The sequence below is a fragment of the Anolis sagrei genome, chromosome 8 (assembly GCF_037176765.1).
Source record: "Anolis sagrei isolate rAnoSag1 chromosome 8, rAnoSag1.mat, whole genome shotgun sequence".
In the NCBI taxonomy this organism is placed as follows: domain Eukaryota; kingdom Metazoa; phylum Chordata; class Lepidosauria; order Squamata; family Dactyloidae; genus Anolis; species Anolis sagrei.
In genome coordinates, this window is record NC_090028.1 from 23,128,785 (window position 1) to 23,156,665 (window position 27,881).

General features: G+C 44.2%; 1 protein-coding gene across 1 annotated transcript in view; it reads left to right on the forward strand.

Moving 5' to 3' along the window:
• Positions 1-2,956: 2,956 nt before the first annotated feature.
• ATP2C2 (ATPase secretory pathway Ca2+ transporting 2) overlaps positions 2,957-27,881 on the forward strand; it is a 53,862-nt gene continuing 28,937 nt past the window's right edge. Inside the window, 11 exon segments of the mRNA XM_060788468.2 lie at positions 2,957-3,143; positions 8,800-8,910; positions 11,712-11,828; positions 12,371-12,460; positions 15,034-15,069; positions 15,160-15,221; positions 17,859-17,967; positions 18,264-18,413; positions 20,353-20,421; positions 23,040-23,115; positions 23,799-23,865. Of these exon segments, the coding sequence (XP_060644451.2) occupies positions 3,045-3,143; positions 8,800-8,910; positions 11,712-11,828; positions 12,371-12,460; positions 15,034-15,069; positions 15,160-15,221; positions 17,859-17,967; positions 18,264-18,413; positions 20,353-20,421; positions 23,040-23,115; positions 23,799-23,865 (986 nt within the window). The 5' untranslated portion in view covers positions 2,957-3,044.

A 27,881-nucleotide genomic window follows, 5' to 3' on the forward strand; every position in this document is an offset into this window, starting at 1 on the left:
TTTAAAAAGTTTGAGGACACCTGGTCTACATCTAGGGAAGTAATGCTACCCCTCTATTCTGCCTTGGTTAGACCACACCTGGGATATTGTGTCCAATTCTGGGCACCACAATTGATTTTCCTGCTTCTTGGCAGGGGGGTTGGACTGGATGGCCCATGAAGTCTCTTCCAACTCTATGATTCTATGATTCTAGGGAAGGGAAAGATATCATAAGAAAAACCCAAAGCCAAGGTGCCCCCACAATTATGGAGGGACAATTGATCTTGGACAAGTTAAACATGAGCCAACAATGTGATGTGGCAGCCAAAAAAAGCCAATGGGATTTTGGCCTGCATCAATAGGAGCATAGTGTCTAGATCTAGGAAAGTAATGCTACCCCTCTATTCTGCTTTGGTTAGACCACACCTGGAATATTGTGTCCAATTCTGGGCACCACAATTCAAGAGAGATATTACCAAGCTGGAATGTATCCAGAGGAGGGCGACTAGGATGATCAAGGGTCGGGAGAACAAGCCCTATGAGGAGCGGCTTAAGGAGCTGAGCATGTTTAGCCTGAAGAAGAGAAGGCTGAGAGGAGATATGATAGCCATGTATAAATATGTGAGAGGAAGCCACAGGGAGAAGGGAGCAAGCTTGTTTTCTGCTTCCCTGGAGACTAGGACGCGGAACAATGGCTTCAAACTACAAGAGAGGAGATTCCATCTGAACATGAGGAAGAACTTCCTGACTGTGAGAGACATTCAGCAGTGGAACTCTCTGCCCCAGAGTGTGGTGGAGGCTCCTTCTTTGGAGGCTTTTAAACAGAGGCTGGGTGGCCATCTGTCAGGGGTGATTTGAATGCAATATTCCTGCTTCTTGGCAGGGGGTTGGACTGGATGGCCCATGAGGTCTCTTCCAACTCTTTGATTCTATGATTCTAAGTGTATGTGGCATTTTCCAGAGTCGCATGACGAAGAAGCAACTCTCCCACCCCAAGACACTTTCTTTTCTGATTTTTTGAAAAACAACCACTGAGGCAAGGAGCATTGCAAGGAAATTTTTACCCCCCCCCCCCAAGGAACCAGAGAGACATCCTCCTCAAGGCCTTCTTAGCAAGACCCATCATCCTATCAGTCAACCATTGTGAGGATTGACCCACCAGAAGCAAAATCCTCAGCACCACATGAAGATCGCAACATGCACTGGGATGGTTGGTGATACCTCTACCCTGCCCCATACAACTCTGCAGAGAGACAAACATAGACTTGGCTAAGCCAAGGCCAGTTCTGCAAATAGCTGCTCAGTTGAGTGAGATGTCAGTGGGTTCCAATGCCTGTTTGAACCCAGAGTTTCAAGGAGTACTGGATCCTTTTCGTGCAACTGGTTCAGGACCTTGGAGAGCTTCCAACTGGGGAATGGTTTAACAGCCTGAAAGCAACAACTGCCAGTAAGTGGAGACAGTCTTTCTCTAATGCAGTGGTTCTCAACCTGGGGTCCCCAGATATTTTTGGCCTTCAACTCCCAGAAATCCTAAGAGCTGGTAAACTGGCTGGGATTTCTGGGAGTTGAAGGTCAAAAACATCTGGGGACCCCAGGTTGAGAACCACTGCTCTAATGGCTCCTGGAGACATATCTTGACATGCACATTCTCACTAGTATCTTCTATTTTGCTTCACAGTCACTTTGCCAAACCAATCTAAACCAGGCATCGGCCAGTAGACCACTAGGAATTGTAGGAGTTGCAGTCCAAAACACCTAGAGCAGTGGTTCTCAACCTTCCTAATGCCGTGACCCCTTAATACATTCCCTCATGTTGTGGTGACCCCAACCATAATATTGTTTTCGTTGCTACTTCATAACAATCATTTTACTACTGTTATAAATCATAATGTAAATATCTGATATGCAGAATGCATTTTCATTCACTGGGCACAAATACCCAATACACCCAAATGTGAATGCTAGTGGGGTTGGGGGAGGATTGATTTTGTAATTTGGGAGTTATAGTTGCTGGGATTTATAGTTGACTTATAATCAAAGAACATTCTGAACTCCACCAGCAATGGATTTGAACCAAACTTGGCTCCTATGACCAATGGAAAACACTGGAAGGGTTTGATGGGCATTGACCTTGAGTTTGGCAGTTATAGTTCACCTATATCCAGAGAGCACTGTGGACTCATGCCATGGTGGATCTGGACCAAACTTGGCATGAATACTCAATATGCCCAAATGTGAATACTGGTGGAGTCTGGGGGAAATAGATCTTGACATTTGGGAGTTGTAGTTGCTGGGATTTATAGTTCATTACAATCAAAGACTATTCTGAACTCAACCAACGATAGAATTGGCTCAAACTTCCCACATAGAATCCCCATGACCATCAGAAAATACTATGTTTTCTTATTGTCTTTGGCGACCCCTCTGACACCCCCTTGCGACCCCCTCAGGGGTCCCGACCCCCAGGTTGAGAAACACTGACCTAGAGGGTCAAAGTTTCCCTATACCTGCTCAAAACAGACTTCAAAAGGGCAAAAATGGGTGGAAATATCTCACTTTCCCCAGTAGGCCCAAGCCAAAACAAACCGCTGCACTCCTCCTTGACTTGTGCATGCTCTCATTCATAACCTTTGCCTTCTTGACCAAACTCGGATGTTGCTTGTCTAAGTCTTAATTATGAACTTTTTCAGGGCATGCATTCCAAACCGTTCCCAAAATCTGTGCAAATAGCCCAGCTCAACTTGAACTGCAATTGAGAGACACCATGCAAATACAAACAGTCATTTCCCTTGGAAATTGAGTGCAGCGCAGCTCCTGAAAACCGATCCGTCCAGGTATTTCAGCCACTCCGAGTAGATCTGAGCCAGGAACTTGGACACTCCTATGCACCTGTTGCAGGTTGCAGGCGTGGCGTCGCCTTGTGGGCGTCAGGTAACAGCCACCTGGTCAGCTTCCAAGCTCACTTCATCCTCGACAGGTAAGGGAATGTGAGCCTCGGCCAGGAAGACGTGGGCCAAAGGAGCCGCAGAGCTGGACAGAGAAGGATTTTGCAGGAGATCCTCCCCATGCCAGCCAAGATGGGAGCCAAACACATCTTCTCCAGGTTGTTCCAAAATAGTTTCTGGAAATACCAGCCGGTGGGGAGCAAAGAGGCCGAAGAAGTGGTAAGGAACTCCATCTTCCCAAATAGAACATATTGTAGCTTCCCTGGTCTCTTACATCTGTTATGATACGCCTACACTGTAGAATGAATGTGGATTGATGCTGCTTGTACTGCCATGGTTCACTGCTATGGAATCTGAGGATCTGTAGTATGGTGAAGCACCAGCTCTTTTTGGCAGAGAATTCTAAAGGGCACCTGGAAATAATAATAATAACAATCATCATCATCATCATCCTAAGCCCTTGGGAAGAGCCTCATATTCAGAGACAAATCCCAGACATTTGGACCTAACATGCATGTGTGCTGTGATATTATGTACATGTAATAAATAATAATAATAATAATTATTATTATTATTATTATTATTATTATTATATACAATATATATAATCACAATAAATAATAATACATATAATAATATATAATAACAATCTTATACTATCTCCAATTATATTCAGAGACAACCCAAAGAGACTTGGATATAATATGCATGTGTGCTGTGCTGTTATGTACATGTAAATATAATAATAATAATAATAATAATATATAATAAAACCGTATACTATCTCCAATTATATTCAGAGACAACCCAAAGAGACTTGGATGTAATATGCATGTGTGCTGTGCTGTTATGTACATGTAAATATAATAATAATAATAATAATAATAATAATTGTATTTCTTACTCGCCTCTCCTTGTGACTTGAGGCAGCTTACAGTATAATTAAAACACATAAATATTGTAAAAATGCAAATGCACATACTAAAATGTATTTCTACAAAAACTGCATATTAAAATACATGTTAAAATACACAATATAGAAATTGAACAAAGGACACGCGTCTGAAACTCATGCTTAAAGACTGTTTTAAAGACTATTTTAAAATCCCAACAGGCCATTTATCTAAACTAAATTTAGCTAAACTAAAACTTTCACAATTCCCTAACATGGAGCCATGGCAGTGAACGTGGTGTCAAGCTGCATTTATTCAACAATCTGCGTACACTTTAACACTCTTTTTGGCCTCTGTTGGACTAAACTGGGTTCTTCATGGATGTGAAATGAGAGATGTATGAATGTGGCCATTGGGAGCTTGGGAAGGCTTTTTAAACTACAATTCCCTGAACTGACCACCCAGCAGGGCCTTTGTGTTAGGACTGTAGTTCTCCAAACAGCAATGTTTCCAAGCTTGGTTGATAACACAATACATAGTATGCACCCTGGTGTACCTTCCACTACAATGGGTTCTTAGTATCTGCTGGGTTTTGTTGCTTTGAGTCTCCTTGTGAAGAGAAAAATTGGGGAATAACAACAACAACAACAACAACAACAACAACAACAACAACAGTTGCTGTTATTTGGGTTCCAGGACCCCTGTGGATACCAAAATCCATGGATACTTGCGTCCCATTGTTGACAATGGCATAGTAAAATAGTATCCCTTATATAAAATGGCAAAACCAGAGATTGCTTTGGGGAATTTTAAAAATGTTTTCAAGCTATGGATGGTTGACTCCCTTCTTTGGTTAGACCACACCTGGAATATTGTGTCCAATGCTGGGCACCACAATTCAAGAGAGATATTGACAAGCTGGAATGTGTCCAGAGGAGGGCGACTAAAATGATCAACGGTCTGGAGAACAAGCCCTATGAGGAGCGGCTTAAGGAGCTGGGCATGTTTAGCCTGAAGAAGAGAAGGCTGAGAGGAGATATGATAGCCATGTATAAATATGTGAGAGGAAGCCACAGGGAGGAGGGAGCAAGCTTGTTTTCTGCCTCCCTGGAGACTAGGACACGAAACAATGGCATACAGATGGCATCGAACTCCAAAACTCCAGATGATCTCTCCCAGCGGCTTCATGTAACAATAAGAGGGACAATATTGAGCCCTGCGGGACACCACAGAGCAATAGCACATGCATCCTGAGTTGGCCATTTTAAATATGAAAAGGGGCGTTTTCTGAGCAGACGGATCCTATTTCTTATTTCTGCCACAGCTTATAAGATCTCCATTGCTGCAAATCTCCTCTTTCTTCCCTTTCCCTTTCTTTTCTTATATAAACTGGATTATAGAGTAATTCCCATGGCGGTGGTGCCAGATGTGGATTATTTGACCCTGAGTTCCTGGTAGGACTGCCAGTTCTTGAAACCAGTTCTTGAAATGGAGATTTTGAGAAGAGTATAATAAAAAGAAATACGAGGACCCTGCTCCATATCTGTAAATACAACACACACACAAAGTGGATTGCTGCCATATGAGTCGGGCAATGAATCTGCTCTGGGTTTTAGTGTGAACTTGAAGACAGCTATCCAAGAAATTGAATCTCTTTTGGGATGAAGATTTAGCAGTATCTCAAATGAAACCTTTAAAGTTCAGGGTAAAACCTAGCATGGATTCACCACTGACTTGGAGCCTACCAGTCTTGGGGTGCATCTACATCAGGTTTGGTGGATCTGTAATTGGTTAAGGGAATGAACCCAGAGGGTGATTCTCCCCAATGCTTCCTCTTCTGCATCCTGGAAAGAAGTGACAAGTGGAGTGCCATCAGTAAGGTTCTGTCCCGGGCCTGGTCCTGTTCAGGATCTTGATTAATGACTTAGATAAAGGGTTAGAAGGCAGGACCATCAAGTTTGCAGGCATGACCAAATTGGGAGGGAGAGCCAATACTCCAGAAGACAGAAACAGAATTCAAAATGATCTGAACAGATGAGAGAGATGATGGGCCAAAACAAACACAATGAAGTTCAACAGGGACACATGCAAGACACTCCACTTAGGCAGGAAAAAAAAGAAATGCAAAGATACAATGGGGGACGAGGCTTGGCTCAAGAGCAGCACATGTGGAAAAAATCTTGGAGTTCTTGTGGGGAGGAAGAGGAACAGGTGCTGAGAATATCCTGTGGCAGCCAATGGGATTTTGACCTGCATCAAGGGGAGTCTAGTGCCTACATCCAGGGAAGTCCTGCTCTCCATGCTCTATTCTGTTGTGGCCAGACCATATTACTGGGAATCACGCTGTGTCCAATTCTGGGCACCGTAATTGAAGGGAGATGCTGAATCTAAGCTGGAGTAATGTGTCCAGAGAAAGAGGGGACTCAAAGGATCCTCAGTCTGGAGAACAAGCCCTATGAGGAATGGCTTAAAGAGCTGGGCATGTTTAGCCTGAAGAAGAGAAGGCTGAGAGGAGACATGATAGCCATGTATAAATATGTGAGAGGAATTCAAAGGGAGGAGGGAGCAAGCTTGTTTTCTGCTGCCCTGGAGACTAGAACACAGAACAATGGCTTCAAACTACAAGAAAAGAGATTCCATCTGAACATTAGGAAGAACTTCCTGACTGTGAGAGCCAGGCCCATAGCCAGAATTTTGATTCGGGTGGGGGCTCAGGATCTACCCTAGCATTCTGCCATGGTCAGATGGCATATGTGAGGGAAACTCAAAGGATCAAGGGTCTGGAGGAATGGCTGAAAGAGCTGGGCATGTTGAGCTTGTAGAGGAGAAGGCAGGCCAAAAACCAATGGGATTTTGGCCTGCATCAATAGGAGCATAGTGTCTAGATCTAGGGAAGTCATGCTACCCCTCTATTCCGCCTTGGTTAGACCACACCTGGAATATTGTGTCCAATTCTGGGCACCACAATTCAAGAGAGATATTGACACACTGGAATGTGTCCAGAGGAGGGCAACTAAAATGATCAAGGGTCTGGTGAACAAGCCCTATGAAGAGCGTCTTAAGGAGCTGGGCATGTTTAGCCTGAAGAAGAGAAGGATGAGAGGAGATATGATAGCCATGTATAAATATGTGAGAGGAATCCACAGGGAGGAGGGAGCAAGCTTGTTTTCTGCTGCCCTGGAGACTAGGACGTGGAGCAATGGCTTCAAACTACAAGAGAGGAGATTCCATCTGAACATGAGGAAGAACTTCCTGACTGTGAGAGCCGTTCAGCAGTGGAACTCTCTGCCCCAGAGTGTGGTGGAGGCTCCTTCTTTGGAAGCTTTTAAACAGAGGCTGGATGACCATCTGTCAGGGGTGATTTGAATGCAATATTCCTTCTTCATGGCAGGGGGTTCAACTGGATGGCCCATGAAGTCTCTTCCAACTCTTTGATTCTATGATTCTAAGGCAGGGAGGAGGGATGATGAGGGCCAGGAATCAAAAGGTGAGGGGAAGACATCGGGAGGAGGGAGCAAACTTCCTTTCTGCTGCCCTGAAGACTAGGACACAATGGAGCAATAGCGTCAAATGACAGGAAAGAAAGGAGATTCCACCTGAACATGTGGAAGAACTTCCTAACTGTGAGAGCTGTTCAGCACTGCAGCTCTCTCTCTGCCCCGGAGTGTGGTGGAGGCTCCTTCTGTGGAGGCTTTGAAGCAGAGGCTGGATGGCCATCTGCCAGGAGGGCTTTGAATGCAATTTTCCTACTTCTTGGCAGAATGTGGTTGGACTGGATGGCCCACCAGGTCTCTTCCAACTCAAGGAGTCTATGATTCATTGCACCATTTGGGGCCTCGCCAAATTGCAACTCCTGGGATTCTATAGCATTGAGCCAGTCAAAATAGAGCCAAACTGCATTGATTCTACTGTGTAGATGAAGCCCTAAGGCAGTGTTTCTCAACCTGGGGGTCGGGACCCCTGGGGGGGTCACGAGGGGTTGTCAGAGGGGTCCCCGAAGACCGTCAGAATATACTATATTTTTTGTTGGTCATGGGGTCAAGTTTGACCCAATTCTGTCATTGGTGGGGTTCAGAATGCCCTTTGATTTTAGGTGAACTATAAATCCCAGCAACTACAACTCCCAAATGTCAAGGTCTATTTTCCCCAAACTCCACCAGAGTTTACATTTGCACATATTGAGTGTTTGTGCCAAGTTTGGTACAGATCCATCATTGTTTGAGTCCACAGTGCTCTCTGGATTTAGGTGAACTACAACTCCCAAACTCAAGGTCAATGCCCACCAAGCCATTCTGGCATTTTCTGTTGGTCATGGGAGTTCTGTGTGCTCAGGTCTGATTCAATTCCTTCGTTGGTGCAGTTCAGAATGCTCTTTGATTGTAGGCAAACTATAAATCCCAGCAACTACAACTCCCAAATGACAACATCAATCTCCCCCAACCCCACCAGTATTCAAATTTGGGAGTATTGAGTATTTGCGCCAAATTTGGTCCAGTGAATGAAAATACATCCTGCAAATCAGATATTTACAGTACAATTCATAACGGTAGCAAAATTACAGTTATGAAGTAGCAACAAAAATAATGTTATGGTTGGGGGTCACCACAACATAAGGAACCGTATTAAGGGGTCGCGGCATTAGGCAGGTTGAGAACCACTGCCCTAAGGCTTCTATATGCTGCCAACTCAGCTTCCTTAAATGAATAGCTTTATTTCCCCAGCTGCATGCCTTTGTCTTATGCTTAGCTTACATTACACAAGGACAAAGGTTGACCAAGGTGGCTGCCACTCGCTTCAAATGCAAACACAACACTCTCACCTTTTGGGTTTCCTTCTCTTTGTTTGCCAACCGCATTGGTTCAACCATCAGTCAATGCCTTTTCTGGAAAAAACATAGCCCACAGAAATAATAATAATTAAAAGAACCGCTCGTTATCATTGTTGCATCGCAATTCATCTAACAATTGCATTACATTCTGTAGACCGATGAGGAATCGGAGCCGAAATTGGCTGAAGAGGAGAAAGAAGTGACCGCTTTGCCTCCCAAAGAAGCTTGCAAGTGCCACGCAGAAGAGCTAGCCAAGATCTTGCAGGTAATAATAATAATTATTATTTTATTTTATTTGTCGTGTCAGAGCAACCAGTCCATTATATTACATTTCTAAGAACAAAGCAAACAAACAGAAAAATACAAAACTTGTGAGTTTGGTATTTGGTTAAATGTCCTTTGACCAGTATCTGGCCACTTGGAGTGCCTCTGGTGTTGCTGCAAGAAGGTCCTCCATTGTGCATGTGGCAGGGCTCAGGTTGCATTGCAGCAGGTGGTCAGTGGTTTTCTCTTCTCCACACTCACATGTCGAGGATTCCACTTTGTAGCCCCATTTCTGAAGGTTGGCTCTGCATCTCGTGGTGCCAGAGCGCAGTCTGTTCAGCGCCTTCCAAGTCGCCCAGTCTTCTGTGTGCCCAGGAGGGAGTCTCTCATTTGGTATCAGCCATTGGTTGAGGTTCTGGGTTTGAGCCTGCCACTTTTGGACTCTTGCTTGCTGAGGTGTTCCAGCAAGTGTCTCTGTAGATCTTAGAAAACTATGTCTAGATTTAAGTCGTTGACGTGCTGGCTGATACCCAAACAGGGGATGAGCTGGAGATGTCTCTGCCTTGGTCCTTTCACTATTGGCTGCCACTTCCTGGCGGATGTCAGGTGGTGCAATACCGGCTAAGCAGTGTAATTTCTCCAGTGGTGTAGGGCGCAGACACCCCGTTATAATGCGGCATGTCTCATTAAGAGCCACATTCACTGTTTTAGTGTGGTGAGATGTGTTCCACACTGGGCATGCATACTCAGCAGCAGAGTAGCACAGCGCAAGGGCAGATATCTTCACTGTATCTGGTTGTGATCCCCAGGTTGTGCCAGTCAGCTTTCGTATGATATTGTTTCTGGCACCCACTTTTTGCTTGATGTTCAGGCAGTGCTTCTTGTAGGTAAGAGCACGGTCCAGGGTGACTCCCAGGTATTTGGGTGCGCTGCAATGCTCCAGTGGGATTCCTTCCCAGGTGATCTTCAGAGCTCAGGATGCTTCTCTGTTCTTGAGATGAAAGGCACATGTCTGTGTTTTAGATGGGTTGGGGATCAGCTGGTTTTCCCTGTGAAAGGCGGTAAGAGCACCTAGAGCTTCGGAAAGCTTCTGTTCTACCATCTCAAAGCTCCCTGCTTGAGCAGTAATGGCACGATCATCAGCATAGGATGAAACTCTCTGTCCCTTCTGGCAGTGGCTGGTCATTTGTGTAGATGTTGAACATGGATGGAGCAAGCACGCTCCCCTGAGGCAGGCCATTCTTCTGTAATAATAATAATAATAATAATCATCATCATCATCATCATCATCTTTATTTGTACCCCGCCACCATCTCCCCAAAGGGGACTCGGAGCAGCTTACATGGGGCCAAACCCGAAGAAAAATTACAATATAACAATACAAATTGCAATAAAATAAACAACATAACATTAAGATATAAAACATCAAAGTATATAAAACAATATATACAGAACGTAGGAACTAAGCATAATGACAAAAAGACAAAGAGCGGGCCGCATGTACATAAAATGATTTAAAAACTCCAGGCGAGACAAGGGGGCAAAACTAATTGTAAGGGAAAACTCATAGAGAGATAGGAAAATAAGCAAACCTTCGTACATGAAGGGGGGGAAACTCCTGGGACAAGAACGTTGGGGGAGCACTAGCATAAAATTATGTGGCTACTCTTAAAAGCGCGACGGCAGAGCCAGGTTTTAAGACTCTTTTTAAAGGTTTCCAAGGTAGGGGCTTTCCTAATCTCTCCAAGCAGTGAATTCCAGAGTCGGGGGGCCACAGAGGAGAAGGTACAAAGCTGCCTGGGGGTGCATCTGCACTGTCAAATTAATCTAGTTTAAGTATGAAATGCTGGAAGTTGCAATTCGGCACTGTTTGTCTGAAAACATGCAAATGTTTCTTGGCAGGGCGACTACCCCTCTATTCTACCGCTGTGGTACCGCTAGGTACCGCTGTGGCGGGAAGGTAATGGTGCTCCATGCAGTCATGTTGGCCACATGACCTTGGAGACGTCTATGGACAACACCGGCTCTTCGGCTTAGAAATGGAGATGAGAACCAAATGGAGATGGGTACCAGAGTCGGACATGACTAGACTTAATGTCAGGGGAAAACCTTTACTTCCAAGGACAGAAACTTTGTCAGATTACCACTTCTACGTAACACTGATCCATTGTGGTTACAGTGGTGCCAAAGTGCATTCACTCTACAATGTAGATGAACCTGGAGTTTCCAAGAGGAAAACAACTTAGGCTGGGTCTACACTGCCTTATAATGCAGTTCAAACTGTATTACATCGTCAACGTATAGACCCATGTACTGCACAACGTATAGACCCATGTACTGGTGGCACAGTGGGTTAAACCACTGAGCTGCTAAACTTGTTGACCGAAAGGTCATAGGTTTGAATCCGGGGAGCAGTGTGAGCTTCCGCTGTCAGGCCCAGCTCCTGCCAACCTAGCAGTTCAAAAACATGCAAATGTGAGTAGATCAATAGGTACCGCTGTGGCGGGAAGGTAACGGCGCTCCATGCAGTCATGCTGGCCACATGACCTTGGAGGTGTCTACGGACAACGCTGGCTCTTCGGCTTAGAAATGGAGATGAGCACCAACCCCCAGAGTCAGACACGACTAGACTTAATGTCAGGGGAAAACCTTTTACTTTTACCTTTACCTTTACCTACTGCAGTCCAATGCAGTTTGAACTGGAGAGCAGAAGAGCTACCTTCTTGCACAGAATTCTAGGGATGGTGTTCTCCAAAAAGCAGCCTTTCCTGGCTGTGATCAATGCTTGTTTCCTCTCCTTAGGTTGATTTGCAAAAGGGACTTTCCGACTTCTCGGTGCTTCAGCGCCGGATCAAACACGGCTGGAACGAATTCGTGGTGGATAAGAAGGAACCAATATGGAAAAAATACCTCGATCAGGTAAAAGAGAGTTTTATTCCATTGGATGAGACACAACCTATTCTTTGGTTTCTCAGGAGCTGGTTTCATTCTCAGTGATTGAAATCAGACACATATTCCAGTTCATGTTTAAAAGCACAAGCCAGACTAAGGTATGTATATATAACTCACCAGGAAGTCTTCCTGCTTGATGTGCATAGAAGTTAATGGGAGATGATGATCTAATCTCTTCTAACATTGGCTCAACCTGTTTTCAAGAACTTCAATATCAATCTATGCCATAGTTGCTGGAGACGCACCTATACTGCAGAATGAATGCAGTTTGACACCAGTTTAAACAGCCATGACTCAGTGCTATGGAACCCTGGGGGTTGTAGTTTGGTGCAGGTATCAGAACTCATTAGCAGGGAAGTCCTTGTCAAACTACAACTCCCAGGATTCGATAGCACATTCATTCTACAGTGGAAATGCACTCTTTGCGCCAGCTTAAAAGTGCCAAAACAAAACAACAAAACCCATCATACTGAATTAATTTTTTTAATCCTTTTGTTCATTCCTATCAGTTTAAGAACCCATTGATCCTTTTGCTGCTGGCCTCTGCTTTAGTAAGTGTGGTTACTAAAGAGTATGAAGATGCCGTGAGTATTGCAATGGTAAGTTATCTCTTTCTAATGTTATTATGATTAAGTAGGGACTCTTGATCCTAAAGTCACTGGTAGAGAATTGGTCGTTTCCACACCAGCAGGATAATAAATCTGCACCCGGTTTTAGTCTGAACTGTAAAAGAGTTATCCAAGTTCTGAAATACTATCTGCTGAATTTGGCAGAGGTTGGAGAGATCCTACACAGTCTATGTGCAGGTACAACTGTACCAGGAGCTCCAATTTTGTTTGCTTTGCATTGAATGTTTGTTGCAGTCCTAAGTTTCAGGGACTCTGCAGATAGGTGGCTTCTTTTGGCTGCAATCATAGGACAAGCCACCTGTCAATTATAGTTAGGTTCCCTGGTCCCGCCCCCTTTTTGGGTTTTGGAGGGAATAGGAGCCAATTTGGGTTCAGTCCACACAGAGAAGCTTTTCATGCAGGACATAATACCAAGAGCCTCTGTAGAAAGCTTCGTCTTCTACAGCTTGGTCGGGGTTATACAGCATTACAGCTCCTTTGCTGACGGAATCCGGTCCCACAGCACTTCAGCCAGCCATCATGGAAACCTGAATTCTTTTCCCCCTGGAAGTCTACAAAGCTCTGCTTGGTAAGGGTCGCTCGCGGAAGCCAGACGCAGTTGGTACCGGGTGCAGGGGCTCCACGCCAACAGAGGCAAGTACAGACTGCCCAGATTAGAAGTTAAGGATTTCCCCATTAGTTAGTATACAGTTATGAAGATAGTTCTTGTTCCCTGTGGACAAGATTGAGAGAGAGCCAATAGACTGTTAAGAAAGCCTTAAAGTACCTGTTTGTTTTCATCAATAAAGAACTTTGTTGAACCTTTAAGCAATCTAAAGACTCTGTTTTAAGGAAATCCAAGGGCCTTTAATCTGAGGCAGCCCCGGCATCCCGTTGGGCACACAGATTTTATGTCCTGTCTACAGTCTGATGCACAGGCCCAGCATGCGACAGCACAGTCCAGACCAGGCATGGGCAAACGATCAAGGCACTTTGCTGGTCAGCTTTCTCCTTGTCACCCAATTAACTGACTTCAGACAGTTGTTTCTGCTTCAACAAGCAGCTCTTATCTTTTATTTACATTACTGCCTTAGTTACAACAGATTGTCACCACTTTTAACTGCAATGGCTCAATGACATGGAATCACGGAAGATGGGAGTTGTCATTTGGTGAGATGCCAGCAGAGAAGGCTAAAGACCTTGTAAAACTACCACTTCAATGATTCCATCGCACTGAGCCATTGCAGTTGGAAGTGGTGCCAAACTGCATTAATTCTACAGTGCAGATGCATTCATCCCATTTGTTACTACTGCATCCAGTGGTAACAATTTTCATGGAAATCTGCTCATCCTAACTGGTTTCAACTGCTTCTAAACCAGTGGTTCTCAACCTGGGGGGGGGGTCACCTGGCCATTTTGGAGGGGTCGCAAGGCTGCCTCCGTTGGCCCTGCTCCAAGGGTGTGGGCCAGGTGAGAGCTCCTTCATGCGAGGCCTGGCCCTGCGCAAAGCCCCTCGCCCGCCTCATGCTTTTGCCATTTGGCATGGGCACGAGGTGGGTGAGGGTCCTTGGCACGAGGCCTGACTTTGTGCAAAGCCCCCTTGCCCGCCTCGCGCTTTCGCCATCATCAGGCCCCCTGAGCAGGTCGCAAGGGGGGTGTCAGACGGGTCACCAAAGACCATCTGTTGACCACGGGGCTTCTGTTTGGTAAGTTTGGCTCAATTGTATCATTGGTGGGGTTCAGAATGCTCTTTAATCGCAGGTGAACTGTAAATCCCAGCAACTATAGCTCCCAAATGTCAAGGTCTATTTTCACCAAACTCCACCACTGTTCTCGTTTGGCCATTTGAGCATTCATGCCAAGTTTGGTCCAGATTGATCATTGTTTGAGTCCACAGTGCTCTCTGGATGTAGGTGAACTACTACTCCAAAACTCAATGTCCATCAAATCCTTCCAGTATTTTCTATTAGTAATGGGAGTTCTGTATGCCAAGTTTAGTTCAATTTCATCATTAGTGGAGTTCGGAATGCTCTTTGATTGTAGGTGAACTATAAATCCCATCAACTACAACTCCCAAATGACAAAATCTCCCCCCCCCCCCCCCAACCCCACCAGTATTCAAATTTGGGTCTATTGGGCATTTGAGCCAAATTTGGTTCAATGAATGAAAATACAACCTGCATATCAGATATTGACATTACGATTCATAACAGGAGCAAAATTCCAGTTATGAAGTAGCAATGAAAATATTTGTTTGGATGGGGGTCACCACAACATGAGGAACTGAATTTAGGGGTCGCCACATTAGGAAGGTTGAGAACGACTGTTCTAAACCGTCCTGCTTTTTGACTGAAGCGCTTTGATATGCTTTTAGCATTTGCATTATTTTTATTGTTCCAATGGATTAATTACGCACCGCTCTTTCTTATAAGCTGTTTTAATAAATGCATTCATGTTGTTTCTTTGCAATGCAAACCTAATACAGTGATCACACCTTCTGGAATATATTGTGATATATTATGTGATTATGTCCCCATCCTTTTTATCTCTTTTTCCTCCACCAGGCTGTCATTATTGTGGTCACTGTGGCCTTCATACAGGTAAATCCTTTTTTCTCACTGCTTTACATTATTGATATTAATAAGACAAAAAGTGAATGGACAATGGTGTGTTCTTTGCCTTCCTCGCAGGAACACCGCTCTGAGAAATCCCTGGAAGAACTCAATAAGTTAGTGCCTCCCGAATGTAACTGGTAAGTAACTGGAGAATCATTTTGTTTTATATTCGCTGTACCCACTCCCTCTTTCTCTCCTTCTTTCTTTCTCTCCTTCCTTCCCTTTTTTCTTTCCTTCGCTCCTTCCTTCCTTCTCTCCGTCTTCCCTTCCTTCTCCCTTTTTCTTTCCCTTCCTCTTTTTTCCCCGTTCTTCCTTCTCTACCTATTCTTGGGACTGCAACTATCATCTGTACGCAGAAAATGTCCAACTCTGTCACTCCTTCCCACCTGCTACTAAGGAGGCTGTCGAAATCCTGAACCGGTGCCCGGTCAGGATGAGGGCGAACAAATTGAAATTGAATCCAGACAAGACAGAGGTACTCCTGGTCAGTCGTAAGGCCGAACAGGGCATAGGATTACAGCCTGTGCTGGATGGGGTCGCACTCCCCATGAAGACGCAGGTTCGCAGCTTGGGTGTGATCCTGGACTCATCGCTGAGCCTGGAACCCCAGGTTTCAGCGGTGACCAGGGGAGCATTTGCACAGCTAAAGCTTGTGCGACAGCTGTGCCCGTACCTTGGGAAGTCTGACTTGGCCACGGTAGTCCACGCTCTGGTTACATCCAGTCTAGATTACTGCAACGCTCTCTACGTGGGGTTGCCCTTGAAGATGGCCTGGAAGCTTCAATTAGTCCAACATGCGGCAGCCATGATTCTATCAGGAGCGGAACGCAGGGAGCATACAACCCCCCTGTTGCGCCAGCTCCATTGGCTACCGGGCACAATTCAAGGTGCTGGCGTTGGCCTATAAAGCCTTAAATGGTTCCGGCCCAAGATACCTATCCGACCGCATCTCTGCCTACGAACCCACCAGGACTTTGAGATCTTCCGGGGAGGCCCTGCTCTTGATCCCGCCTGCTTCTCAAGCACGGCTGGTGGGGACGAGAGATAGGGCCTTCTCGGTGGTGGCTCCTCGGCACCATCTCTAATGGTATTCCGCAAAAAAGTGAAGACCTGGCTGTCTGAGCAGGCGTTCGAATAATTAGTTCAATGATTGGTAATGAACATAGGAATGGAACAATGGATGACGAATCTGGATTATGTTTTTGATGATCTGACGATAGTGAATGATTATTGTAATAATTGTTTATTAATTGTGTAATGTGTTAAGTTGTTAACTGTTTTTTACACTGTAGCATTGAATTTTTGCTGTATTTATTTGTTGTGAACCACCGTGAGTCGCCTTCGGGCTGAGAACAGCGGTATATAAGTAAATAAATAAATAAATAAATAATAAACTACCAGCAGTCCTCCTGATCGATCTATCTACCTACCTATCTATCTCTATCTAATCTATATATCTGGAGTTGCAGTCCAGGAATAGGAAATTGGAAATATGCAGGAATTTGGATGCCCTCAAAGAGACCCAAGGAGAAGAAAGCTTGCATCTTGGAAGCAGTACATTGGGATCATCCTCCTCTCTTAAAGGGCCTGGGAGCTGTAGTCTGAAAGAGAGTGTTGATATGCTATTGTGTGTTTTGTTTGCCGGGGGAGTTTTTCGTCCAAACTCACAGTGGAGCCTATTAATCTTGACACGTTGTTCTATGTACAAATGTATACATACACATCCCCTGATCTCCTATCAGTCAGTGGCACATATAGAGATATACTCACGATGTAGGTAACAGATATCAGCAACAGATATACAGCAAGAAGCAAGAGAATCATGGTAAGAGAAAGAACACATGCTTCCTATCTTCATTTGTACCCATTGCTTGTTTGCCATCAGAAAGGGACAAAAGCGAATGATGCACCCGTCGTCATAAATATCATATAGTCATGACTCCACTTCTTCAGTATGAAACCCCTTCAGGGGAGATAAAGTGGGACATTAATGACAAAAACAATAACAACAACAATAACAACAATTCAGTATGTCTTTTCAGTTCCACATGACCCACACTAAACCCTTCAGCAGATGTGTGCCCACATGTAGAATCATAGAATCAAAGAGTTGGAAGAGTCCTCATGGGCCATCCAGTCCAATCCCATTCTACCAAGAAGCAGGAATATTGCATTCAAATCACCCCTGACAGATGGCCATCCAGCCTCTGTTTCAAAGCTTCCAAAGAAGGAGCCTCCACCACACTCCGAGGCAGAGAGTTCCACTGCTGAACGGCTCTCACAGTCAGGAAGTTCTTCCTCGTGTTCAGATGGAATCTCCTCTCTTGTAGTTTGAAGCCATTGTTCCGCGTCCTAGTCTCCATGGAATCAGAAAACAAGCTTGCTCCCTCCTCCCTGTGGCTTCCTCTCACATATTTATACATGGCTATCATATCCCCTCTCAGCCTTCTCTTCTTCAGGCTAAACACGCCCAGCTCCTTAAGCCGCTCCTCATAGGGCTTGTTCTCCAGACCTTTTATCATTTTAGTCGCCCTCCTCTGGACACATTCCAGCTTGTCAATATCTCTCTTGAATTGTGGTGCCCAGAATTGGACACAATATTCCAGGTGTGGTCTAACCAAAGCAGAATAGAGGGGTAGCATTACTTCCCTATGTCCATTAGAGCAGTATTTTCCACCAGTTTTACACAATAGGCTTACAGCCAATGTCTAAAAATGCATTATCTATCTTTTAAAAATCTTTTGTTTTTGTTTAACCTCTCTCTAAAAATGCAGCTTGCGGGAAGGGAAACTGCAGCACTTTCTTGCTCGGGAATTGGTGCCAGGAGATGTTGTGTGCCTTTCCATGGGAGACAGGGTTCCTGCAGACTTAAGGCTCATTGAGGTACTGGACAACATGATACAAATGCAGTATATGACTTCATGCTTCTTACCTTTTGGGATTTGGAAATCTGGAGATGGACAATTGGAGTGCAGACCTTCCATTATCCACATGCATTCACCTGTTGACTTAGATCTCTTTTCTTGGTGTCCACCTCCTATTCTTGGAGGTACCTTGAGTTCCAGTTGGAGAAACAACAATATCAGTGTTTATTTCTCAGTTTCATTTTTTTTAAGAAAGAAAGGACTACCAAAACGATGAAGGGATGGTGGGAATGAATTCTTCTTTGCCTTCACTAGGTGACAGATCTCTTGGTGGACGAGTCCAGTTTTACGGGAGAAGTAGAGCCCTGTATTAAGAATGGCAATATCTTAGCAGAGCCTGGAGATATGATGACCCTCAGCAACGTGGCCTTCATGGGAACTCTCGTGCGGTATGGCAAAGGGAAAGTGAGTAGCAAATGTCATCCTTCTATGGGTCACTTGTTTATAGAAGTACTGGACATTAACAACTTGGCTGTTTCGGTTTTGCACGATGCAGAATTCTTATCAGCAACAAGACTCCAAAATCCAGGCCCTACCTAGAAACATATTAGGTGGGTTCCAATGAAGTTTAGGACATTTATCAGGATCTATGGACAGATCCATAAGTGGTCAACCTTGTTAATGAAAGTTCTTTTTTGTGGATTAGATAGATATCTCAGAACATCCTATGCAACAAGATCAGTAATCTAAATAGGACGTTCTTCAGGTTCTGGATGGATCATTGGATTATCCATGAGAACACTCCAATCTGCAGTGCAATGTTCTACCTAAAACTTATAGATATTCCTTTTGGGATTATTGACACACTGTATATGAATGCTTGCTCCATCCATGTTCAACATCTACACAAATGAGCAGCCACTGCCGGAAGGGACAGAGAGTTTCGTCTATGCTGATGATCGTGCCATTACTGCTCAAGCAGGGAACTTTGAGATGGTAGAACAGAAGTTTTCCGAAGCTCTAGGTGCTCTTACTGCCTATTACAGGGAAAACCAGCTGATCCCCAACCCATCCAAAACACAGACATGTGCCTTTCATCTCAAGAAAAGAGAAGCATCCCGAGCTCTGAAGATCACCTGGGAAGGAATCCCACTGGAGCATTGCAGCGCACCCAAATACCTGGGAGTCACTCTGGACCATGCTCTTACCTACAAGAAGCACTGCCTGAACTTCAAGCAAAAAGTGGGTGCCAGAAACAATATCATACGAAAGCTGACTGGCGCAACCTGGGGATCACAACTAGATACAGTGAAGACATCTGCCCTTGCGCTGTGCTACTCTGCTGCTGAGTATGCATGCCCAGTGTGGAACACATCTCACCACACTAAAACAGTGGATGTGGCTCTTGATGAGACATGCTGCATTATCACGGGGTGTCTGCGCCCAACACCACTGGAGAAATTACACTGCTTAGCCGGTATTGCACCACCTGACATCTGCCGGAAAGTAGCAACCAATAGTGAAAGGACCAAGGCAGAGACATCTCCAGCTCATCCCCTGTTTGGGTATCAGCCAGCATGTCAACGACTTAAATCTAGAAATAGTTTTCTAAGATCTACAGAGGTACTCACTGGAACACCTCAGCAAGCGAGAGTCCAAAAGTGGCAGGCTCAAACCCAGCACCTCAACCAATGGCTGATACCAAATGAGAGACTCCCCCCTGGGCACACAGAGGACCGGGCGACTTGGAAGGCACTGAACAGACTGCGCTCTGGCACCATGAGATGCAGAGCCAACCTTCAGAAATGGGGCCACAAAGTGGAATCCTCGACATGCGAGTGTGGAGAGGAGCAAACTGACCACCTGCTGCAATGCAACCTGAGCCCAGCCACATGCACAATGGAGGACCTTCTTGCAGCAACACCAGAAGCACTCCAAGTGGCCAGATACTGGTCAAAGGACATTTACTACATCAACTGCCAAACTCACAAATTTTGTATTTTGTCTGTTTGTTTGCTTTGTTCTGTTAGAAATGTAATATAATTGACTGGTTGCCCTGACACGACAAATAAATAAATATGAATGTTTGAGATTTAAGTGAAGTATCAGTGACGTATCCTTATAGGATGTGGACTCTGTCCATCCAAAACCTTCACCTTGATCCAAAAGGGACTGATTTTAGCCAAATAAACAAGACATCAAGAATGCCAATCACAGATTTTCTGCATCTTATATCATTTGGTGCATAAACCAAGATGTCTAAAACTACAACTTTGAGTCCAGGAAACAACTTGGTAGAGGAGTGCCATTGCTTTTTTAATATTTTCATGCAGGGTAAAAGTTTGCAGATCTGGAGTAAGAATTTAAGGAAGACGTGAACTTTGTCTGTATTTTTCTCATTCAGGGCGTTGTTATTGGAACAGGTGAAAATTCACAGTTTGGAGAAGTGTTCAAAATGATGCAAGAAGAAGAGGTAAGGGGTGTGGCAAAAGAGCTTGGGTCATGCAACTCAACCTGGTAATATCTCCATGAGAAGTAACACAATATCCATATAGAAGACTGTTAGAGTGGCCATTGAAGTGTTTGCTTCCATCAGAATATATGACATGTTGACATGGATGGAGAGGGCTCCTTCCATTGCAATTTTTGTCATTCTGAAAGAAATCCCATGATTAATGCCATTCATAGAGTCATCCCAGAGTACCTAGGTATTTCGCAGAGAGACCATATTAATTTAATCCTTGAATAATAATCAAATCCACAAAAGTTAAACCCATCAATGTGGAGGGTCATCTGTGATGTAGTATCTTGTAAAGTGATGTTTCCAAACTGGAATGGTCTCGCTTTCACTTTATGTGCTGTGGTTTTGAACTCTGAATATGTTTGGATGGTTTTTAACTGAGAATGTTATAGAACTGGTTTGATCCTGTTTTAATGTTTGCATTATTTGCATATTTAAAATTGTATGCTGATGCTTTTATGTTAAGCCATTTTGAGCCTCCTGCAGGAGAGATAAGGCGGGGGTAATAATAATAATAATATTTATTTATCGTGCCATCAGCAACCATTGTGTTACACTTCTAACAGAGCAAAACAAACACACAGATTAAAAAGAAAAAGGAAAAAAACACAGATTTTGCAAATTTGGTATTTGGTTAAATGTCCTTTGACCAGTATCTGGCCACTTGGAGTGCCTCTGGTGTTGCCGCAAGGAGGTCCTCCATTGTGCATGTGGCAGGGCTCAGGGTGCATTGCAGCAGGTGGTCAGTGGTTTGCTCTTCTCCGCACTCGCATGTCGAGGATTCCACCCTGTAGCCCCATTTTTTAAGATTGGCTCTGCATCTCGTGGTGCCAGAGCACAGTCTGTTCAGCGCCTTCCAAGTCGCCCAGTCTTCTGTGTGCCCAGGAGGGAGTCTCTCATCTAGTATCACCCATGAAATGAGGTGCTGGGTTTGGGCCTGCCACTTTTGGACTCTCGCTTGCTGGGGTGTTCCAGCGAGTGTCTCTGTAGATCTAAGAAAACTATGTCTTGATTTAAGTCGTTGACGTGCTGGCTGATACCCAAACAGGGGATGAGCTGGAGATGTCTCTGCTAATAATAATAATAATCTATATAAATAAAAATGTGATGTTCGTTTGTGATACCATCAGAACTCAAAAGCCACTAGGGGAATTGACACCAAATTTGGACACAAGACATCTAACAACCCAATGTATGTCCTCCACTCAAAAAAATTTGATTTTGTCATTTGGGAATTGTTGTTGCTGGGATTTATAGTTTACCAACAATCAAAGGGCATTCTGAACTCCACCAATGATGGAATTGGGCCAAACTTAGCACACAGGGCTCCCATGACCAACAGAAAAAACTGGAAGGGTTTGGTGGACATTGACCTTGAGTTTGGGAATTGTAGTTCACCCACATCCAGAGAGCACTGTGGACTCAAACAATGATAGATCTGGACCAAACTTGCCACGAATATTCCATATGCTCAAATATGAACACAGATGGAGTTTAAGGGAAATAGACCTTGACATTTGGGAGTTGTAGTTACTGGGATTTATAGTTCACTACAATTAAAGAGCATTCTGAAACCCACAAATGACAGAAATGGGGCAAACTTCCCACACACAACCGCCATGACCAACAGAAAATACTTAAGGCCATCCAGTCCAACTCTCTTCACCAGGGCAAGAAAATGTAATCAGAGCCCTCCTGACAAAGAGCCACCAAGTCATAAATATAGATAGATAGATATAATTCTCTCACACACACAAAGATATAGTATCGTAGATTTGAAAGAGACCCTTAAAGAAGGACTGTGATATGTTGCATATTCCAGAGTAGGCAAACCAGACACTCTCCACATCAACACTGACAAAGAAACAACAAGAAATACTGTTTACTCACAAGCAGAAAGGAATTACATATATTAGTAACCAACACTTTCTCATTACTTTAATTTCCAGATCACCAGACTGGGACACAGCAATGCGTGGCAGGGGACAGCTAGTAATAATAATAATAATAATAATAATAATAATAATAATAATAAATCACACAGTCCTAGGCGCTTGGAAAGTGTTCGACTTGTGATTTTGTGATATGAAATCCAGCATATAGATCTTGTTTGTTGTGACATAATGTGCTTTTGTAATGATAATAAGGTCCCCGTGCTGATTGGCACACTGGGTGCAGTGCCTAAAGACCTTGTCCTGCACTTAAAAACAATTGGCGCTGACAAAATTACCATCTGTCAGCTGCAAAAGGCCACCCTACTGGGATCTGCACGCATTATTTGCCGATACATCACACAGTCCTAGACACTTGGGAAGTGTCTGACGAATGATCCAATACAATAGCCAGTAGAGGGATCTTGTATGCTGTGCACTCATCTTTTTGTAATAATAATAATAATAATAATAATAATAATAATAATAATAATAAACCCATGAACCAATGGATGAGGGATATCTGAGATATGATATAATAATTTCCATCATGTCACGCTATATTAAAAAGATATTCCTTCCTTCTTTTGCCTCTCTTCCCCCTCCCTTTCTTTTATTTCCTTGGATTAATGAATCAAGACTCCCAAGACGCCACTCCAGAAAAACATGGATAAACTGGGGAAGCAGCTAACACTTGCTTCCTTTGGCATCATTGGTGAGTTTAATCAGTGGGGAAAGATTGATATACATAATGATGGTTTTTATTTTATTTGTCGTGTCAGGGCAACCAGTCAATTATATTACATTTCTAACAGAACAAAGCAAACAAACAGACAAAATACAAAATTTGTGAGTTTGGTAGTTGATTAAATGTCCTTTGACCAGTATCTGACCACTTGGAGTGCTTCTGGTATTGCTGTAAGAAGGTCCTCCATTGTGCATGTAGCAGGGCTCAGGTTGCATTGTAGCAGGTGGTCAGTGGTTTGCTCCTCTCCACACTCGCATGTCGTGGATTCCACTTTGTAGCCCCATTTCTTGAGGTTGGCTCTGCATCTTGTGGTGCCAGAGCGCAGTGTGTTCAGTGCCTTCCAAGTTGCCCGGTTTTCTGTGTGCCCAGGAGGGAGTATCTCATTTGGTATCAGCCATTGGTTGAGGTTCTGGGTTTGAGCCTGCCACTTTTGGACTCTCGCTTGCTGAGGTGTTCCAGCGAGTGTCTCTGTAGATCTTAAAAAAACTATTTCTAGATTTAAGTCGTTGATGGTGATGGTGATATTAATGGTCGTGGTCACACAAATGGGTCTAAGATCAAAGCTACCTTAATCATATTAGATGAGCTGGTTACTTCACTGATTCAGGACCATGTTGGTGAACTCAAGGCAGCTTTCTCTGTCTTTCAAGGTCTTCTCATGCTGATTGGTTGGTTGCAAGGGAAACATCTTCTGAGCATGTTCACCATTGGAGTGAGGTAAGGCTGTGGAAGTCATGTTGAATATAAAGGTAAAGGTTTTCCCCTGACACAGGCCCGTAGCCAGGATTTTGTTTCGGGGGGAGCTGAGTTTGATTCGGGGGGGGGGGGGGGGGGTGGCTGAGTCTGAGAGAAAGAGGGTCTACCCTAGCAAACCTTTTGTATCGTTACCCCAATACCCCCATGCATATGGGATATATTGAGTAGGGTGATCAGATCATGATATGAATAAACATAACAGTTTAAATAATGTACCAGTAAGGCCTTCTTGCGGACCACCATCAGAATTTCGGGGGAGGGGGCTGAAGCCCCACGAGCCCCCCCCCCCCCCCCCGGCTACATGCCCACCCTGACATTAAGTCTAGTTGTGTGCTCTGGTCCTCATCTCAATTTCTAAGCCAAAGAGCTGGAATTGTCTGTAGATGCCTCCAAGGTCATATGGCCACAGGCAGGACAGCATGGAGCACCCTTACCTTCCCACCAGAGCAGTACATATTGATCTACATTGGCACATTTTTTAACTATTAGGTTGGCAGAAGCTGGGCCTAACAGCAGGAGCTCACCCTGCTCCCCAGATTTGAACTGCTGACCTTTCAGTAGCTCAGCGGTTTAACTCACCGCGCCGCCGTGGGCTCCTATGTTTAATATAGAACATGGAGATTTATAAGCAACACTAATGCTTCACATGTAGAGTTTCATCATTTATTGAGTGAGCCAAAATATGATAGCAATGGAGAAGATATTGGCCATGGGTTGGGTGGCCTTAAATGACATGTATATCCCTTCCAGACCCTTTCCATTTCCACAATCTCTCTCAAATGCTTGGTTCACTCAATATTTGGTTGGGAGTAAAGGAAGTACTCCTACATTTTCAAACATATTTTACAAAATGTAGAGATTTCCCTTTCTATGTGCTTTGGCAACCAGCACCCATTCCTTATAACAGGTTAAAAAAAACCAGGAAGTTCATTCCAGAAGTAAACTTTCAGGCAGTAAACCACTTATCAGGATTTTTCATGTTTTTCAGCCACTTTCCCAATATTTTTGAATATTCTTCCAAACTCCTACATGCCATCTGTGCTATAGATAGGCATCCTCAATCTATGTGATGCAACTGAACTTTGGGTCATAGGTTCTCCATCGTTAGTATAGGCAAGGCTGAGCAGATAAGTACCTGGATGACTCAGTATAAGGAAATGTCCCAGGTATCTTGTAAAACATGTAGTCATTGGGATATATAACTTAACTACATATACGTACATCAAGCTGGTTTGGCCGCATACCAAATTTAATGAGTTATTTGCATGAGTGAGTTTAGCTCCGTGCTGGAAAAACCACTTTGCATCCAGAGAAAGTCATGAGGTTGGTTCACGGCATCTTTGACTGATTTGAAAGAGCCTCAACCTGAGAATTTAGGAAACTGTCCTCCATCAGAACAGATAATATTGGACCAGACAGGAAAATAAACCAACCTGATCAAAACCAACTGTTGTTACCTATGTATATTTATTTATTTATGATATTTATAGCCTGCCTTTCTCAGCCATACGGCGACTCAAGGCGGGTTACAAACGTTATCCAATAACATTGTCTGGCCATTCCATGTTCATCATTCATAGTCCCATGTTATCTATTCCGCTGCATTCTCAAAAGCTTGCTCAAAGAGCCAGGTCTTTACCTTTTTTTTCAGAAAGTCGGTAGGGAGGGGGCCGATCTAATATCCCTGGGGAGGGAGTCCCATAGCTGGGGGGCCATCACTGAGAAGTCCCTGTCCTTTGTCTCTGCCAATCGCACTTGCGAGGCAGGCTGGATTGAGAGCAGGGCCTCCCTGGACGATTTTAAGCTCCTAGATGGTTCATAGGAGGAGATACGTTCAGACAGATAAGCTGGGCCGGAATAGTTTACATTGTTACACCTGTAGCCCAAGATCCTAGATGGAACTGACATGGAAAATTCATGGTTTGGAGAGGTCAAAAGACATTTACACAGCATCTGTGCATCTATAGCTGTAAGGACAGAGGAGAAGACATCTTAGTTGCCCCCTAAAGACCACACCTGGAATATTGTGTCCAATTCTGGGCACCACAATTCAAGAGACATATTGACAAGCTGGAATGTGTCCAGAGGAGGGCGACTAAAATGATCAAGGGTCTGGAGAACAAGCCCTATGAGGAGCGGCTTAAGGAGCTGGGCATGTTTAGCCTGAAGAAGAGAAGGCTGAGAGGAGATATGATAGCCATGTATAAATATGTGAGAGGAAGCCACAGGTAGGAGGAGGGAGCAAGCTTGTTTTCTGCTTCCCTGGAGACTAGGACGCGGAACAATGGCTTCAAACTACAAAGAGGAGATTCCATCTGAACATGAGGAAGAACTTCCTGACTGTGAGAGCCGTTCAGCAGTGGAAATCTCTGCCCCGGAGTGTGGTGGAGGCTCCTTCTTTGGAAGCTTTTAAACAGAGGCTGGATGGCCATCTGTCAGGGGTGATTTGAATGCAACATTCCTGCTTCTTGGCAGGGGGTTGGACTGGATGGCCCATGAGGTCTCTTCCAACTCTTTGATTATAAAGGTCCACCAGAACTTCTGGAGGTGGCACTATCTTTATGCATGGAGCCGTAATGTGTTGGGTCCTGCAGACAATTCTATGGCATGCTTTCCCACAAAGATACCATGAAGTTACCTTGAGGAACCTAGCAAACCTGGCTCTGTGGCGTGTTGGGACCAGACATCTGGTAATTTAATGGTGTTTGGTCATATCTATAGTTTCTAGTAACCACAGTTCAGTCAAAAGCATATCCAACATGGATGTCAAACGACTTCATCAGGTTGAGAAGGGAAAGAGAATCACTCCTCTTCTGTTGTCAACATTCACACATGGAAACCTAAGAACTGCCAATACATTCCTCTTACATTAATCATGAGGTCGGTGTTACTTTTTTGTTATGTAATCAGGAGGGAAAAAACAATATCCAAAAACCAAGAGATCCCTTGCCCTGCCCAAAGCCCCTTACATTAAAGAAGACTGGCACCAAGTCAAAACCATTGTTTTCCATGGGTTTCTATTGACCTGCATGGGACCCCATAGGATGCAAGAGACAGTTATCAAGGTTAACTCACTTATATGAAATCATACTGTTCAAAGGCCATAGGATACAAGAGGCAGTCATTCAGGTTAAAACCACTTCTTTCCATGGGATCTTATAGTTCTGCATCAAAGCCCAGAGGATGCAAGAGACATGACCCAGGTTAACACCACTTATTTCCATGGGATCCTATTGTTCCTCTTCAAACTGCATAGAATACAAGAGACTGCTGGTGACTGGGCAATGAAACAGGACAGGAAACTGATGGTTCTGATCCCAGCTGTTTTTTATTTGAAAATATAGGAGTAAATTATTATTATTATTATTATTATTATTATTATTATTATCTTTATTTGTACCCCACTAGTATCTCCCGAAAGACTCGATGCGGCTTACAAAGGCCGAGGCCTCAATAAACAACAATATAACAAATACACATAAACCATAAAGCAAATCAAAACATTAATGCAATAACAGTACACTGTAAAAACAGTACACCATAGCACAACAAAACTAGGCTGGGCCAAGTGTAATGGGTACAGATTAAAAAGTGCTGAGTATGCCAGGTGAAATATAAGGATTTTTGGGTAAGTGCAGTGTGCGGACAATCGTAAATCTCCAATAAAGTGCTTCTGGGACGTATTGCTGGAGTTCCTATTCTGGAAAGGCACACCGGAATAGCCAGGTCTTCAAGCTCTTCCTAAAGACTGCCAACGTAGGGGCTTGTCTGATGTCCTTGGGGAAGGTGTTCCAGAGTCGGGGGGCTACCACAGAGAAGGCCCTGTTCCTTGTCCCCAACAACCGCGCTTGCGATGTAGGTGGGATCGTGAGCAGGGCCCCTCCAGATGAACGAAGGGAGTGTGCGGGTTCATAGACGGAGATGCAGTCACGCTGGTAGGCAGGTAAAGCATGATAAGAGACAGGAACTCTGGACAG